The 18237-nt window shown below is 41.4% G+C and overlaps 1 protein-coding gene across 1 annotated transcript; it reads right to left on the bottom strand.

The window, feature by feature from the left end:
* Positions 1-1322: 1322 nt before the first annotated feature.
* DCP2 (decapping mRNA 2) lies at positions 1323-17833 on the bottom strand (the record flags this gene model as incomplete). Its single annotated transcript, XM_084278783.1, is given in 12 exon segments — positions 1323-1486; positions 2182-2233; positions 3739-3849; positions 4387-4498; positions 5240-5347; positions 5452-5564; positions 6915-7067; positions 11978-12076; positions 12618-12738; positions 14168-14169; positions 14171-14351; positions 17781-17833. Coding segments are annotated over 12 exon segments (1269 nt in total).
* Positions 17834-18237: the final 404 nt, after the last annotated feature.

An 18237-nucleotide genomic window follows, 5' to 3' on the forward strand; every position in this document is an offset into this window, starting at 1 on the left:
CAGTGCATAAGCACACGTGGTGATGAGACGAGGGCGAAGTTAATTCAACCTGTGAAGTTACCAATTCTATTTTAGGGAAAAGTCCATTTTTAGCTATGGGACAACAAGCTGCTGTGACAAATTACTTCAGTGCATTTCTCTCAACTGCAAAGCACGTGTTCAAAAACTTGAATCATGAAGGCGATTTAACAGTTTGTCACCTCAATTCTGTTGTGTTCCCCCCCAATCTTTGATATTTTCACTAAGAAAGCATTGTAGCTGAAAATGACTGAGGCTACATTATTTAAATGCTAATTGCAAGTGCAATTCATACTACTGGATATATACAGAGCATACACTACACAAGAGATCTGAGGACAACAGCACAGAATACAATACTGGACACCCTTAGAATACTTATTGCAAGCCTGATTAAGCCATTTAGTGTCATACAATGACTCTATTATCCATGCACCTGCCTTCCTCCTCAGTGAGATCTACAGAGGCCTATTTACATTCAGTATAAATTCTACACAAGTAACCTCCCACAGACAAAAGTTTAAGCTTTTCTTTTTTGCAAGCAGCTGCAAGTGGGATAACACAAAACTGCAACTTCTTACCCAGCTGGGGACAGTGCATAAGAGTTGAAGCTAGACACTCCAAATGGCTAAGTTCTACCCAGTCTGTGTATCCTTGATGAAGACAGAGGCAGAGTAGGTACAAGAAGTTAACATGCTATACATATGACTCCAAGTACTACTGATCACCAGCCAAAAGAAACTATCAGTGTGAAGGAGGGAAGGTATTTTGGGCAAGCAACCAGGACAGAGGAAGGATGACAGGCTGAGGCTAGGTTTGAAATGTGCAACTTGGTTTCAAAATGACCAGGACAAGGAGTCCTCTGAGTATCAGTTTCATTGCCACTGCAGTAATATTGCAATGTACTACACAATAATGACTAAAAAATCCAATAATTTACATCTAAGCAATTAAAATTCAGCAAGCTAAAAAGTCAATGACAACCTACACAACACACAGCAATTAAAAAATAATAAAAAAAAAATAAAAAGAATGCCCTCTAATGCACAGCCAGGAACAAATGAACTGAATGCTGGAAAGGTACTTTTGTGGACAAAGGCTATACTGCTTTTAAAGTGCAACACTTGACTATGCCATTCTCATACTGCAAAGAAGAAACCCTTCCAAACCACCAGTCAGTCCCTGCATTGCATTTAAAAACAAACAAATAAAACCAAAAAACTCCTGAGAAAGAGTAAGGCTAGATAAGAAACCTCCTCAATTGCAACAGGCAAGTCTGATTTTTGTTCTTATTAAGTTTGCTATCAGAGGTCAAAACTTTTCATTATGGCATCATGGTCAAACTTGAAACTCAAGAAAGCTCTTGATGAGAAAGCAAATTTGTAATGGCCATTGCATGCCACAGAATGTCCCTCCACATTTTCTGGCAGTGGGTTTTCACTGGAGGGACACACGTCATGTGCTGCATCTGCTTAAAGAGGAAAAAAAAAAAAAGCATGAAACAAATTTTAAAGTTATCAGTAGGAGTATCAATAACAATACAAAGTCATACCTCAAGTGTATATTATCATTTATGACAAAAGCTGTATGTCTGGTCTTAAATAGAAGAAAGTAACTCAGACACATTTACAAGTCATCTAGCAGCTAGAACAAGTCCTGAAAGCCACGGCAATCAGGGGACACTTTTAATAGCTAGTTTTACCCCTCCAGGTGCTGTTTTGAGAGTCATTTCTTAGTAAGAAGGAAAAAAATACAGCCCTATAATCTGGGCAGTGTGTAAAGAACTGCACGCACCCTCCAGAACAGTCCATTATCAGTATCAACTACAGCTTATTACTAGCAGGACAGAAGCCTGGAACCAACACTGGATTACCAGCATTGTGGTGACCCAGATGGTATTTTCCTAAACCATCTTTCAGTTACTTTTTACTTAGCCACCTGGTGTAATATGACAGTCCTAATAATTGTGAAGACCTGCAAAACCAACATGAAGCAGCATGAAATTAAGTCAACAATAATAATACCCCCCCCCCCCCGCCTTAAAAAATATGGCTTGATAACACTTGGTAGCTTAGCATACAAGGAAAAACCTTATATCGTCATTATTCAGGTGCTTTCATCCCGTAATACGGGACAACAGATGAAGAATCAAGCTACACTTACCTGTTTCAAAGTTATCTTGAAGTCTTCTTGGATTAAGCTTCTTTTCACATTTCTGGTTAAGAGAATGACCATAAATTACACAGTTCATAAAGAAACAACATTCTATTTCTTAGCTTAAGCATCAGCTAAAAGACATGCTGGTTTTATTTGTTTTGACACACTTCCTGAGATGAATTATTTTACTTTAACTCAGCATGAATTCTGTCATGTCACTTTAGTAAGCATGGTTCAAGTCCACAAAGAAACATGCAACTTTTTCAGGCTGTTAGGGAAAACTTGAGTGTTTTCTAAATGTTTTAAGCTGGAAAGGTCTTGCATACAATGGTGTGGAATCAAAGTTGCACATGCATAAGCTCATTCTTCAATTGGCTTGTCCCAAAAACCAAGTGGAATGTATCTGCAAATTTGCTGCCAGTGCCAATTGCTGTGCATCAGAGACACAAACCAAACTATTCAGGGAAGAGTTAAGTTTAGCCCCAGGCATGCTGCTGCAAGTGTACAAATACAGAGGAAGTATGGCTCTTTGTGCCAATTAAGAGTCCCCTGGCCTCCAAACTGCATTAGAAAATTATCAGTGGTACATGAAATATTTAAATCTCAAAGGACTGGCAATCATGAAAATGCAAATGAGACACCGGAGAAGTATTTAGCAAAGTCTGTAAAAAGCATGGGGTATTAATAGTTCCACTTGTTTCCATCAAGATCCTACAGATTCCTGTTAGGTTTTTTCTATACAACCAAATTTTTGGCCAGTCAATTATTTCACTTTTCTTTCTTGGACTCTCAGGCCCAAACACAACTAGCCATTTCTTGCTACAGTGAGGATTTTACAGGACAAGAGTTTATGGTTTCTCCATTTCTACACAAAAAACAGATAGAAGGTAATAACCACAAGCCAGAATGGGGAAAAAATACAGCTTACAGACTGTAAACAAGAAAACCTAAAGCCTGCACAACCCAGCTGAGCTGCATGGAGAACTGGGGCTCTCTGCAGCGTGGGAGTCAACAAAGTAAAGCTGGAGAACCATAAAGAATGGTGGGGGCAGGAGGAAATACAAAAGACATATTAAAGGAACTGAGATCTCTCAGTGACCCTTCTCTCAGCCAGCTGAACTGTGTAGACAATTGATTACTGGAAGGAAAAGGTAATAAACCAAGAATGCCATGCTAGAATTTACAAATTGCTGCAGTTCTACTCGATGATTTGTATCTGATGTTTTGCATAAACAAACCCTCCATGCTCACAACAGTATATCATACAGTAGGCTATTACCTGACAGGAATCTGTAAAGATGCAGGATTCTCTAGTGAAACAGCTCTCAAATTTTTAACTGCAAAGACTCACTTCCAAAACGCAAACTTTGCAGTGTAGAATGCTTGACTACAGAAGTATATACATTTAAGTAAGAAATGTCATAGTTCAACAAATGCATACCAAATATTTTGTTCAAACATACTTTTGATACATATGCACTCTTAGCAGGAAGGACATTGCCCTGGATGTTTGTTAAGCATTGCTGGAACCTGTTAATGAGACAGCCACTGCATGTTTCTTACCACGGTATTGTTTTGCTTAGCTGCTTGACTGTTAACTCCATTTGTTCGCTTCTTTTGGCTGCAAATGTCTTGGTACTGCTTTCTGGCATTGTTTTTCATGCTCTGACTCTGCTAGTAAGAGTAAATGTAGTAAAACACAGTAAAAAGAGTTTAAATGGCAATGTTAAACATCATAGCACTGACACTTCCCACTTGCTGGTTAAAATCCTCCTCAAAACATGTAAACAGCATCTTCTGTAGACAAACTGAAGCATGCTGAGACTAACCAAGTATGCGCTTAGGTTACAGAGTCATCAGCTATTGCACTAATTACAGACACTACTACACCAAAAATTCAGTTCAGTGAGTTCCTGTATGATGCACTGATGTACTCCACTGTATACACACCAGTGGTAGACAGTATTTCAAAATGGTACATGGAGGACACCAAAACAGGGGGTATACACAAAACACCACAACTAATACCTGATACTCACCACCTAATGTCATATAGATCCAAGAATACAGATTATGGGGAGTTTCTCATGTTTTTATTTTTGCATGCTATGCTGATAAAAGTCAGCATTTTCATTCCAGAGAGGGACCTTTATGAATAAAAACATCTTATAAACAGCCCAAATACACATGTTTCTCTAAGAGCCATCCTACCTTTAATTTCAAAGCTTCTACCATCTCAGGCTTCTGTGGCTGTTTTGGCCTCACGCACTGCTCTCCTGAACAGCCATCTGTAACCACCTGCTGACTGCAGCGAAGTTTGGATCTAGTGAAGGAAAACAATCAAGAGTTTACAACACAACTTCAAGCCTATTAATAGCAGAAGAGAAATATGAAAGAATTTTCTGCATTTTTGAGAACAAGCTGGAAGAAAAGTTTCATTAACTTATCATGGAAACCATAGCAATGCCCCCTGCATTCACCAAACATGGGTTTGCCTGCTGGCAGGAAACCTGTGTTCTGCTGTTCTGCACAGGCAGCAAGCTAGGGTCATGTTAGCATTTCCCCTCTTGTCAGTACTGATGCTGACCTGACTGGAATTACTGGAACACAGCCTTCTCTTCGTGAGTGTAAGTTTTAAAGTTTGCTCTACTGCTTTTACCTCAGCTGAATCAAAATCCAGCAGCACTTGTTCCACTACTGACTGCCACAGGTTTTATCTATCTAGCTACTTCTAATAGTAAAGTAGGACTGTGAAGTAGAGAGCCCCATTCTTCCCCTGTGGAAGTGCCAAAAGCATCAGACTTGAGGCACTGAAAGTTACCTCTTTGTTTTAGCTTCTGGTTTTTGGATTCCCATAGACAAGAATCAAGAAATTAACTCAGTTCTTAAGAGAGAATTTGCTAAAAGAGAAGCATATCATAATGTTAAATAACTTATCATCATATTTACAGGTCTATGACCCATTCTATTGCTGGAACACAAATACTCCAATAAAAGACAAGCAGCTTTATATGACCAGTGTTTTATAGAACGATATGAGGCGTTAAACTGACCTGGTTCTTACCTAGCTTTTTCCAAGTTGAACTTAGAGGCTGCGCTCCCTGTAGACAAAAGTCCATTGTCACTATCTGAGGAAGCTCCATTCTTTCGAGAAATCCATTCTCTTAATGGCCTGTAAGCAAGATGTGCAAAGAGATCTGCTTACTAAAACAAATCTAAAGAAATTAAAGTTGTCTGAAAGGCACAGGCCTGGCCTTTACCTTATCTCAAACATACCTGATGAAGGGAATTGCCATAAAAAATTTGTTAGGCGCCAAACCCAGCTTGGACTTTGGGGTCATGTCATTTCTGTGGCATGGTAACTTGTCGATGGAAAACCACTCAATATTCTAGAAAAACAAAAAATAAAATACCTACTACTGTAGCCCTACATGTTTGTACCATTATGTATCAACCACAAATAATTCCCTTAATTAAGAAATTACAATGGAAGACTTCAACAGACCACAACAGGGTTTTTCACAAAAGGCTAATTAACAATGGGGTCATTCTTCTGACTGTACCTACAGAGTAACAGATGGTACAGCACACACTCATTACCAGATGTGGCACCTAAAATAGGAAAGATACTATACGGCAACTAAATTCTGAATAAAGGTTTTAAAAGCCAACTAACCACTGCACATTGAAAGCCATAAAGTAGAGGCTTTTTATAACTTTCAAAGCTGCTACTATTCTTGCTGTTTTCATTTAAAGTCAAAACTAGACCAGAAGTTACAAACGGAACAGGTTTTCACTCTAGTGCTACAAGGAACACAAAAATGGCATGCCTGATCGTATTAAATCAGATGACAACAGTGCTTCAGTAGGGAGACAAAAATCTGCCATTTTAACAACTCTCCATCACCCCCACACAGATGGTGACTGTTACACAAAGGGTGTGTGTGGGGGGTATTTTCTGCACGTTTTTAATATCCTCAAAATTAATCCTCTTTTACTTAGTATTTTGAAAAACAGGTCTCAAACAAGAAATTAAGAGACTCCAGTCCTCTCAACTACGAGAAGGCCAGATGCCCTGTTCAGTGTCACCATCTGCATAAAAATATGGGGATATCTGTTTTAAGCTGAATTGCAAGACAAGGAAGATATTCAAACTGCAAAGATTGTAGGTATCAGGAAAAAGTTTCCAACAAGTTTACTACCTGAGTCTTTGCTTCTGCCTTTCACAATACCTTTTAAAAACCTAACTGCACACAAGTCATCCAAGATAGTTCCTATTTTGTGTCCTCTTCCCTCTTCACCCTTAAAATATACTAAGCTGCAATGGTATTAGCCATGAAAGAAACACAATCCTCAGTTTCTCCTGATATGCACACTTTTGTGTATCACCAATTAATAATTACATCTTCAGAAGAATGTATATATGCAGCTATAAATAGGAATAACTTGAAATTAACACCTACACCACAAGAGAAAAGAAGGGGAGAATTCTAGTATGACAGAACATTCTAATGTTGTTTTCATGATAGATGGAGATTTCAGGCAGATGGCAAGAATTAGTCGAGTTGCAAGAAGCTGACAAGACCCTACAGTGCAGATACGGGATTTCAGGTGACATTTGTACCTAGTATTTCAGGTATTCATCATGCTTGGTAGGTTTCATTATTTTACAGACCATTAACTTTAAAAATCAAGCTCCACAACAAGGTTCCTGTATATTCGAACAAGGTAATACATACTCGAATTTCCCTTCTAGTTTTGGGGTTGAATTTTGTGTTCTTGGGAACTCCTGGAATGATATACAGCCGTGCTAATTGATCATTAATTCGCTGCTCAATATACTGTTCTTTGCAGATATAATCTTTTATGTCAAAGCCAGTTTCTTCAAACACCTGAGAAACACAGAGATGAAATCATTGTGTGCAATCAGGTGCATCCTTTCAGAATCTATTATCACACAGAAAGGAATGACTATTTTTCAGATCTATCCAAGAAAGCAAGCCACTGCTCGGAAAAACAAGCCTTTACACATAGATATATCCTCAATAATTAAAAAAGATCTTATGTGCTTGACATTTCTCTAAGGCAGATATACCTGTAATAAAAGTTGAAACAACTCTATTACACTTTCACGTAGCAACCTGTTAATATAGATAGGAAGTCCCTTTGCTGGTTCTTCATGCTGCTGGATACAGGACATCTTAATCACAGCAAAAACTACTATTTGGGGAGTAAACCCATCTTCAAATTCTAGCAAGGTTTACTGCCACCTCAAATTTTCTTCTCTTTCAACAATCCTCCTACTACTTCATGAACTTTACCCCCAACACATATTGTAATCTTTATGTTCATACCAAAACTCAGCAGCAGAGTGGCAAAACTTTGACTACAAAATTCAAACTGCATATTTGGAATAACAAACAAATTAGAACTGCACTGTCAGCTACTCTAAAGGGGAGAAAAAAAAAAAAAAGTCTTGTACCTGCTGCAGATTGCTAGAAAGACAATGACACTTTAAAAGAACATCATCATTGCATGTTTTATGGTCTTGCAGTGAAGTATGATAGATTCGCGGACCGGTTTGAGTTGCAAGGGATCTTTCAAAGGTCATCCAGCCCAAACACCCTGCCATGGGCAGGGACATCTTTCACTAGATCAGTTTGCTCAGATCCTCACTGAAATATTTACTTTTGACAACACTCCCAGATATAAAAGATTTATAATATAAAAAGATTAATGTCAAAGACACCTAATAGCTTAAATCAGATCATGGTTCTAATCTTGCTAAGTAAATCTTCATTTTTAGAAACTTCTGAGTCTTCAAAGTCTCCACAGGAAATACAAGTACTCAGAAAACATGCAGGATTGATACCACTGTCCAAAAATATTTCTGCCCAGTGGAACATGCATGTGAACAATCACTCCTAGAACTGGATATTAACCCCAGGGCTATTAAGGCCCACAGCCAATAATCCAAGGAAGAAGTCCTCGGTTAAGTTTTTTTAAGATGAGATTTAGAATTAAAAAGAAGGACAGGATCTTCAGTAAAAACTCTCTCAACTCCAATCTCCTGTGGGTACATGAAATAAAATACAGAACCAAATAACTGCATATGAATTAATAATAGGAAATTCTCAAAATATGATATGCAAAATACATCTCCCCTATGAGGGCAGACTGAGTGAACTGGGGCAATTCAGCCTTGAGAAAAGGAGACTGAGAGGGAATCTTATTGTTTATAAATATCTGAAGTGTGGGACACAGAGGGAATCAGCCAGCCTCTTTTCAGTGGTCTGTGGAGACAGGACAAGGGGCAATGGCTGCAAGTTGGAGCACAGGAAGTTCTGCACCAACATGCACAAGAGCTTTTTCCCGGTGAGGGTGACAGAGCCCTGGGACAGGCTGCCCAGGGGGGTTGTGGAGTCTCCATCTCTGGAGATATTCAAGACCCATCTGGACCTGTCCTAGGGAACCTGCTTTGGCAGGGGGGTTGCACTCAATGATCTCTGGAGGTCCCTTCTAACCCCTGCAACTCTGTAATTCTGTGATCAGCAAGAAGGGTTATAAATTTGGTTTTTGAAAATGCAGAGGAAATGAAACAATCCAAAAAAAAAAAACCCAAAAAAACCAGCCCACAGCTGCCACATCAGGCCCTCAGTCTTCCTCCAATTACAAATGTTAACACAGTGTTGTCTGACACAGAATAGCTCTCCCACCACCCTGGGTGAGCTGCCCTGGCCATGTCCTGTCCCAGCTTCTTGGGTGCCCCCCTGCCTTCTCACTGGCAGAGAAGTATGAGAAGCTGAAAAGTCCTTGACTGCTGGGGACCTAAAACATCAGCATGTTGGCTTCTAAGTGAATTTGTTCTAGAAACTCCTTTTACCATCCAGTTATATGGTTTTGCCCTCATCCACTTCTGAAATACTACTAAATTGTGTAGACACTGCCCAGCAAAGACATCTTCAATTAAACCTTAGACAGATTAAGTTTACAGTTTTAAATCTGTGCTGACTCCAGAAAAAGCAAAGACATCCCAACTCCTGTCCACAGGTAAGCCTTGAGGAATTTGCCAGTTTATCTACAATGACAATTTACTCTGATGGAAAAAAAGGCATAGTAACAGTGTGTTCACTAGTATAACGTCTAAATCAATTCTCCAAATTAAAAGACACCATCAAAAGATTTTTCTTTTCCCAGTATGCACTTCAATGCTTTTGTCAATATAACCATTGTTAGCATAAAGAGGAAGGTGTACTGCACATCATTCCTTGCTGAAGCTGTTACATCTAGTTCATCCTGTCCACTCTGTTGTAGTCAGTGTTTTTATGCCCTCCTCTCGCCTCAGTTCAGTCCTTTAGACAGAACTTATACTAGTCAGGTGCTTTTAAGGTTAGCTGAAGTTTAGCCACGAGGATGCTGTGAGACATGGTGTCAAATGCTCTACTGAGGTCAAGGTAGACCACGTCTATCCACTTGGTTATATCCTCATAAAAGGCTATCAGATTAGTCAAACATGAATCTTCCCCTTAGTGAAACCATGTTGACTGCTCCTAACACCCCCCTTATCCTTGATGTACCAAGAGACAGCATCAAGCGTAAGTCTTTCCGCCACCTTTCCAGGGATGGAGGTGAGGCTGACCAGTCTGCAGTTACTTGGGTCCTCCTACTTGCTCTTTTTGAAGACTGGAGTAACATTTGCTTTCCTCCAGTCCTCAGGCACCTCTCCCATTTCCCAGGATTTAGCAGAGATGAGGGATAGTGGCCTAGCACTGACTTCTGCCAGCTCCCTAAGCACCCTCAGGTGCATCCCATCAGAACCCATGGATTTATGGATGTCCAGATGGCTTAATTCATCCCTGACCCAATACTCATCAACTGAGGCAGACTCATCGTTCATCCTGACTTCCTCTGGGGCTTCAGCCATGTGGGGCTCTTGCAAACAGTCTCCAGCAGCGTAGACAGAGGCAAAGGCGGCATTCAGTAACTCCTCCTTCTTACTGTCCTCTGTCACCAGGGCACCCACCTCATTCAGCAGAGGGCCTACACTGCCTCTAGCGTTAGTTTTATCTGCAGTGTATCTGAAGACGCAATTTCTCTTGTCCTTGGCCTCCCTGTCAAGACTTAATCCCAAAGAGGCCTTAGCTTTCCTAGTTTCCACCCTACATGCCCTGACATGAGTTTTATATCCCTCCCAAGTGGCCATCCCCTCCTTCCATGACCTGTAGACTCTCTTCTTCCATTTAAGTTTGCCCAGCAGTCCCGTTTACCCATGCAGGTCTTTTGTCTCCCTTTCTTGACTTCTTTCCCATTAGGATGCTCTAATTTTGAGCTTAGAAGAAGTGGTCCTTGAATATGGACCAACTATCTTGGGCTTCCAGTACCCTGTCTCACAGGATTTCCCCCAGTGATTGGTCTCTTCAAGCAAAGTTGGCCCTGCTGAAGTCCAGGGTTACAGTTTTACTTGATATTCTCTTCCTACTGCATAATATCTTGAACTTCATCATCTCAAGGTTGCTGCAGCCTTGTCTACCTTCAACCTTCACCTCTTCAACTGGTCTCTCCTTGTTAGTAAGTACAAGATCCACCAGTTCACCTCTCCTAGTAGGCTCATCCACCACTTGCATTAGGAAGTTATTGCCAATGCACTGGAGGAACCTCCTGGACTGGGCAGCTGGCTGTGCCAGTCTTCCAGCAAATATCTTGGTAACTAAAATCCCCCACAAGAACCAGGGCCTGCGATTGCAAGGCTACCTGTAGAAGGCCTTATCAACTTCCTCCTCTTGATCAGGCAGCCTGTAGTCAACACCCACAACAGTATCACCCATGCTAGCCTGTTCTTTAACTCTCACCCACAAACTCTCAACTCGTTCTTTGTCCGCCCCTGGACAGAAGTCAATACATTCTAGTTGCTCTTTCACAGAAAAAAGCAACTCCACCTCCTTTTCTTGTTGGCCTGTCTTTCCTAAAAAGGACACAGCTACCCATGGCCACAGTCCAGTCATGAGTTGTCCCACCAAGTCTCTGTAATTGCAACTAGGTCATAACCCCTTGACTGCACCCAGGTTTCCAACTCCTCCTGTGTATTCCCCATAGTGCATGCACTGGTGTACAGGCGTTCCAGGCAGCGAGCTGAGCACACCCTTTCTTCTTTAGGGGAGTGTGAGTTATCTCACATAACGATTCAGTCCAATAATTTTACTACTTTCCCTCATCTCACTTTTCCCACCTTAAAGACTCTGGATGTGTTACGTTACATGACCATTGGGTTTATATCAGTAATTCTTTTACACGGTATTTTTAATATGCAGCTTCAGTACATGTCCAGGTCTCCAGCAGGAATAAGTCTAATGGGTTATTTTATTTTACAGCTTTTATTTTATACATGCATCACTGAAAAAAGTTCTTCACAATTTTTACATAATCTTTTACATAGTTTGTGGGTTTTGGAGATTGTCAGATATCCCGGTCACTAAAAATAATATTTCAGCAGAGAAATTTAAAAATCATTATTCAGTGTCATTGAACAATATCCATTTATTTGTAGGTACTATTTTTGCAATAGCTTGTTAAATTAAGAGAATACTATTCTTAAATTACATAACCACACCCTTCATTACCACTCTGGAACTAAGAAAAACACCAAAAGCTACAGCAGAAGACACTTGCAAATAAAGACTATTTAGTTACCTAAGTTCAATAAAGAGATACCTAAGTAAAATGTCTTTTCATATAATGCATATATCCTGCTCTCAGCAAAATTTAACTTCTTAGGTTAAATTTACATTAATCAAATGTAACTTACCTCTCTAGCAGCACAGTCATGAGGTGCCTCTTCTTTATTTACTTTCCCTTTAGGAAATCCCCAACCAGACTTTGCTAAATAGCCCTGAACCAAAAGAACCTGAAAAAAAAAAAAAAAAAAAAAAGAGAATGCAACTGTCAAACACCCACTATACTAACCCATTTGTATTAAATGTTGTCCCTTCACTGTCCCTTCTTTCTACAAAAAAATACTTTGGCCTGGAGGAAGGAACCTGTTAGGCTTTCTGTGTTCTAGCTAGAACTGTGAATTTTTTAATGGGATCATTACAATAATAATAATAATAATTTTAATATCAATTTAAATAATAATTTTCATAATAATTTTCATAATAACAGTAATGGTATCATTATAATAATATAATGGGATCAACCTAGAATAATTAAAAAAAACCCTAAAAAACCAATAAAACCCAACCAAACTGAGCAGGAAAGCAAGCAGAATTGTGTTCACTACCTCCCACTATATTTCTGTACACCCTCAACGGTGTCAATAATTGTCAAGTCTTTGTGAATCTGAAGCACTTTTTTCATTTCTCCTGATGAAAAATGTAAACAAAAAGTTTACCTCTACCAGCATGTCACCCTTTCTTCCAGCCCTTCCAAATTATTTCTGTACTTACATTTTCAAGTGTTTCATCAAGAATAATTGCACCATATGTTGGTACTCCCATTTTGTATTCTTTCCACTCCTCTAAAACCTTTTGTACATCTTCACCTTGAGGCAGTAAAAAAGGGCAGTGACTGAAGAGTAAAGCAGCATATTAAGGCCAATAACCATAAGCAACCATTTTCAAATCACACAGACATACATACAAGAGATACACATTCAACACTTAGGATAACCACATTCCCTCCCCTAGGTGCTATCAAGATATATTCTCTAAGAAGTAAAAAAAAAACCAACCCACTACTACAAAGTATCCAGGTAACAGTTACTTTGAATGTGTATTATTCTTAAACACATTTTTTCAATTTGAAGTGAGACAGACAAAAATACAGTTTAATCTCCTGCTTGAAGCAAGCAGAGATTAAGTTTTCCCACAACCACTATTACAATACAGTACAGAATCTGTACTTAAGTATCTCGCATGCATAAGATTTCTTTTCAATAGCACCAGGTTAGAGATCTAAATTCTAATATATGTTACCAAAATTCACCACACTGGGAATACAGGAGTAGCCTGTATAACTAAAATTATAAAAGCAAATCTGCATGTCCTTAAAAAAAAAGCATTAACATTACATATAGAATTACACTACCAATTGAGAATATTCCATAGCAAAGTACTTAAAAGAACAACTCTTCAGCAGAGACAGTATTTCTGGCATCTGTAAGCTGGACAGGGCCAGAGGTAATAAACAAATACTGCATTTTTCCTTCAATGCCTAACATTACTGGAATAATTGCTCGTCTAAACATACATTTATAGTTAAATAATATATCAAATTTTAAAATAGCAGCATAATATTAAGCAGCAGAAAGTTATCATACTTTCACAGTTTATTAGCGTAAGAGCTATTTCAAAGTATATCTGTTATCAAACTAACAGTTGGGTACATTGTGTAGTCAATTGTGGGCCAGGTAACATTATTATGGAAGTCAGAAGCAATACTCCAATCCCACATCATGACAATAGGGGAGAAGGTTAAAACCTATAACACTGGACGAAATCAACAAGCTTTTCTCTAACAAGGATTAGCATATGTTCCAGCAGCTCTTATAAGCAATGAAGAAAAGAGGCCAACATGAATTCACTTAAAAATGCATCTTCTCCCCTACCAACAAAACTGTTTCAAGCAGTGTTTCCAACAGGTACATACCACTGCCCATGAGGGGAACACTTACCACCGTCAGCTACATTAACATTTACATCATCTTTTACCTGCAGAGCGATTATATTGAGACAAAACACCATGAAGAACTCCAACAGCTCATCTCTGAAACCCACTTAGTCTGCCAAAGTGCAACCAGGAGAATACATCCTCGAAGATCGGAGTGTCCCGTTTCCCGTAGATCTTTAGCAGTCTGAGAAACACCTCTTTTATGGATGCCACAAAATTATAGAAGGCATAAACAAAGAGAAGTCACACAATTGGGAATACTAACTTTTAATCACTAACACATGAACTGCTGTAAGTGTGAAAGTCGTTAACAATATTCAGTTTGCACTTAGAAAACAATCACAGTAAGAAAAAGGATATCAGCTTTAGCGAAATCTCTTATCCCACACTGAGGTAATCCTGGTGTGTTCTGCATATAGAAATCCAAGTAAAACCAGTGGGCAAGTTCAATCTGAAAACATGCTCTAATTGCATTATCTCTCTCCTCACTCGGAATGTGCAGAATAAATCGGCTGCCAGGAAAGAAAAAAAGAGATGATGATTGGCCAAATCTGACAATTTAAACAAATCTAACAACAAATATTCACTGCAACAGTGGAATTCCTGATCCAATAGCACAGAGCAAGAAACCACCAGACCTTCCTCATGGTCTGGGCAGCAAAACATTTTCAGACATCTTCAAGTCAAGAAGGAAACACCCTCAAGTACACATTGAGCCTGCGGGGTTTGGCTTTTTTAATGTCAAAAAAGAAGAAATAGATACACTATGATCCCATTATGGAATTAAAAACTTAATTCAGTGGCTGAGTGCTACAGTTGCTATGAAATAGCCAAGCTTCACCCTCAGCAAAATACATGATCATACAGACACTGCAAGTGAAACTTTGCAAAAGCAACATTAGGTCACACACCCAGTGTAAAAGCATAATCCAGACCCTCTCAGAAATTCAGGTGTGTCAAAACTGAATTGCTTCAAGTGATTGCAGACAAAAAAGATAAAATTGGTGCCTTGGCCCAGTGAACTACACAATCACTCAGTATTTGCCAATTTAACAATAAAATTTATTATGACAAAAAAGAAATCAAGCCTCCTCAACAGCACCTAAAAGAAACAACTTGGAAGCTTTAACTCTATTTTTAACAGCAAAAATAAAATAATGGATGCAGTAAAGGTTACCCAGAAGTACCTCACAGATTTTTTTATCAAGCTCAACAAAAATAAACAAGAGCCACCACACCCTCCCTTCAAGACAGAGAAAATTAGTATACTCCTAAGGTGCCTTTGGAGTGAGCAACAGGCATGAGAACTACCTGCAGGCATTAAAACATCATTGGCTGCACCAAACAGTGTAATTGTTATTTAGACTGAATTAGCTGGAAGTGATGTGAGGATTTGCAGAGGAGCCTCTGAGTAGCCTCTGTGTGGAACCTCCCTGAGCCTCTGCCGAGGCAGGAGCCCCTTTGAGGCATCTATAAAGAAAGTGAACCAGATTAAAGTGAAACTTGAATATATTTTAGTTCACCTATGCATTGTATTTATAGAATTAGCACCATCCCACCGTGGTCTTTGACATATGGAAATATGTCAGTCAGGTAAAATGGCACATGCAGTGAGAAGTACTGATGATTACATCTCCTGCATACACAAACTTCTCACAACTAAGAGTTTTGCTTCAGGACAGAAGGAAATACTCCAGTCCAAATACAAATGTAAAAGTTTGACAGATATTCTAGCACTCTCAAGACACAAATAAAACCAATAATGCTTGGATGTCCACAAAACAGAACTAACTCAGCTTTATGGTTTTCAAATACACAACCCTTCCTCCCCCCCCCCCCCAAAAAAAACAAACCCAAACTTTAAGACCCCCAAACACTCAAGCTACTTGGCAAGCTTGATTTGAAAGCAGATTTGTTTCATCATTTGGCTTAGTAAGAATAAACGTGAATGCTTGCTGTCTCCCAAAAATTCACTAATGGTCATTTACACTTGCAGCTTACACTGCTGCAGGTCAGATAAAAAGATGGACCCTGCAACTTCCCAAACCTGTTATACTGAAGCTGTTATTTCACTACTGTGATGACAGATTTTAAGAAAAAAAGAGAAACAAAACATAGGTTTTGCTAGAAAATATTTTGAATCTTTAGTAACTGACTAGGAAAAATAGCCTGGCTTTCTACCAAACTTTGCACTGTTGAGATATATAGATTGAAGAATGTCAGAAGCAATAGACATTTTCAAAACCAATTTATAGACAACGACTTGTAGCACAGGACCACTGCTCTTCCATTTATTCATCTTCTCCTTTGAACTAAGGGCTATCAGACCCCAACACTGCTCCAGTGCACAAGAGAGTCTGCTGTCTCCCTCCCATGGAAAAGCCTTTTTCTCTTCTTCCCAAGCCAGGCAACGTATTTAAAGCCAGTCTGACCTGTTAGCACAAATAAAAGTCAAAGTGAATTAGGAAAAGGTGAAGAGCAAGACAGAAGGTAACAACAAGCCCCTGATCTACCATTCTAACACTTTTTTTTTTTCCTTTTTTAAAGTAAAGCCACATGACCATATCATTGCAATTTTAAGACAGAAAATGGTTTCAAAGGTAGAAGACAACAGCAGCTCAGAGAAGCACAGTAAAACAGTGGGACCGACCCTGTAATGATTATTCATGTGCCCTTCCATCAGTCACCCCACAGGAGCGACACTAACAGCCTATTTCAGTTTTGTGAGCATTGCAATTCCCTTTTGGATCTTCTGAAGAGGCCGCAGCGGCATCTTTCTCTCCAGCACCTGGGCTGCCTCCTCCCCCACACTTCCCAGGCCTTGGTGCTACCACTCTCTCTGGCTGCGACTCTGGGCTTGAATTGCTCGTTGTTTATAGTTTAGGCTGGCAGAGAACTGTAACTGCTGCTTAAAGAAACCATCTCAGCAGTGCAGCCTCACAGAACTGCAGCAGCGAGCAGGCATCTGAAAAACAAGTCCCATCTCTCTGTCGTGAGCCCAAAGGAGACACAATGGAAATATGAACTCACTTTAGAGGTCAGAGAATTGAAACACATCCCTAACTCTGAATTAGATACACAACAAAACTCTCGGGCATAAATCCTTTGGAAGGGGCCCTTTAGAGGTGGTAAGACAGGAGGATTGTTTCATGTCAAATATCACAACCAATTCAGAGCATCAAGTTCTGGGGATAACAGATTAAATAAAGAGCCAAAAGGGCCACACCACATATGATCAGAGATTAAGATCATAAGGGGGAAAAACGCTTCCCACCCACCCAAGAAAAGAAGAGAAAACCAACGTTACACACGTCATATCAACTTTACTCCTCCAACTCTTCTTTCACCCGCACAAATACCACCGACACCGCTGTGCCTTACCTCACAGGCTAAACAGCATTAGACTCCCTCCCCTGCCACACACCGCATCCTGCGCTTTCCACGCCCGCCCCGGCCGCAGAGTCAGCCCCGCTTCAGGGTGGGACCGCGGTACCGACGCGGGAGAGCCGGCAGGCACCCTTCCCTTCCCGCCAGGCACCCCCCCAACGGTGGGAAAGCAGCCCTGAGCCACGGAGGCGTGTGGGGGCTGGATGCAGCTCCGTACTCAGAGGAACCGCGTCGAGCCACTTCCTTCCGCTTCCTGTCCGCCGAGGACCTCCAACTCCGCCCCTTCCTCCCTAAGCCACGCCCCCCCTCCGAGTCCCGACAGCCCACGGAGCTCTTTAAGCGTCCCCGAGCCACCCGGGCCCCGCCCCGGGCGCTCCGGGCGGGGGCGGGCGGAGCGGGGCGGGGAGACGGCCGCCCACTCCGCCCCCCGCAGCGGACGGCCCCCGGCGCCACAGCACTGGGGCACCGCCGCCGGGCAGGGGAAGGAGGAGGGGCCAGCCAGCCAGGGCTGGCGGGCGTGAGGCGAACGCCGGAGCGTTGCGCCCCGCAGCTACCTGCACAGGTCGTCCAAGACTCTGCTGGGGATCTCGGCCCGTTTGGTCTCCATGGGGAAACGCGGCTCATCCCGACACGGCGGAGCCCTAAGCACGGTTACAGCGGCGGAGGCGGGACTTCCTGGTGCCCTCCCGGCGGGCAGCGGGGCGGGGAAGCGGCAGCCTCCTCCACCAATCGCCTCGCCCCGGCGGCCCCGGGGCCCTCCCGTGTGGCGGCGAAGCCCGGCGCGGCGAGCCAATCGGCTGGAGCGCTACTGTGGGAACGGGACCCTCAGGTGATGGCGGGAGGCAGCCAATGAGCGCTGCGGCCGGCCTAGAGCGTCATCGTCGCGTACACGCGGGAGAGGCCGCCCGCCCGAGCGGAGAGGCGCGTCACGACACGTCACACCGGCCGTAGCGCCGTAATCGCCCCCGCCGGCGGCCGCTGGTTACTGCCGGCCCGCGCTCTCCTCGGTCT

Source organism: Gallinula chloropus (assembly GCF_964237585.1).
Source record: "Gallinula chloropus genome assembly, chromosome: Z".
Classification (NCBI taxonomy): domain Eukaryota; kingdom Metazoa; phylum Chordata; class Aves; order Gruiformes; family Rallidae; genus Gallinula; species Gallinula chloropus.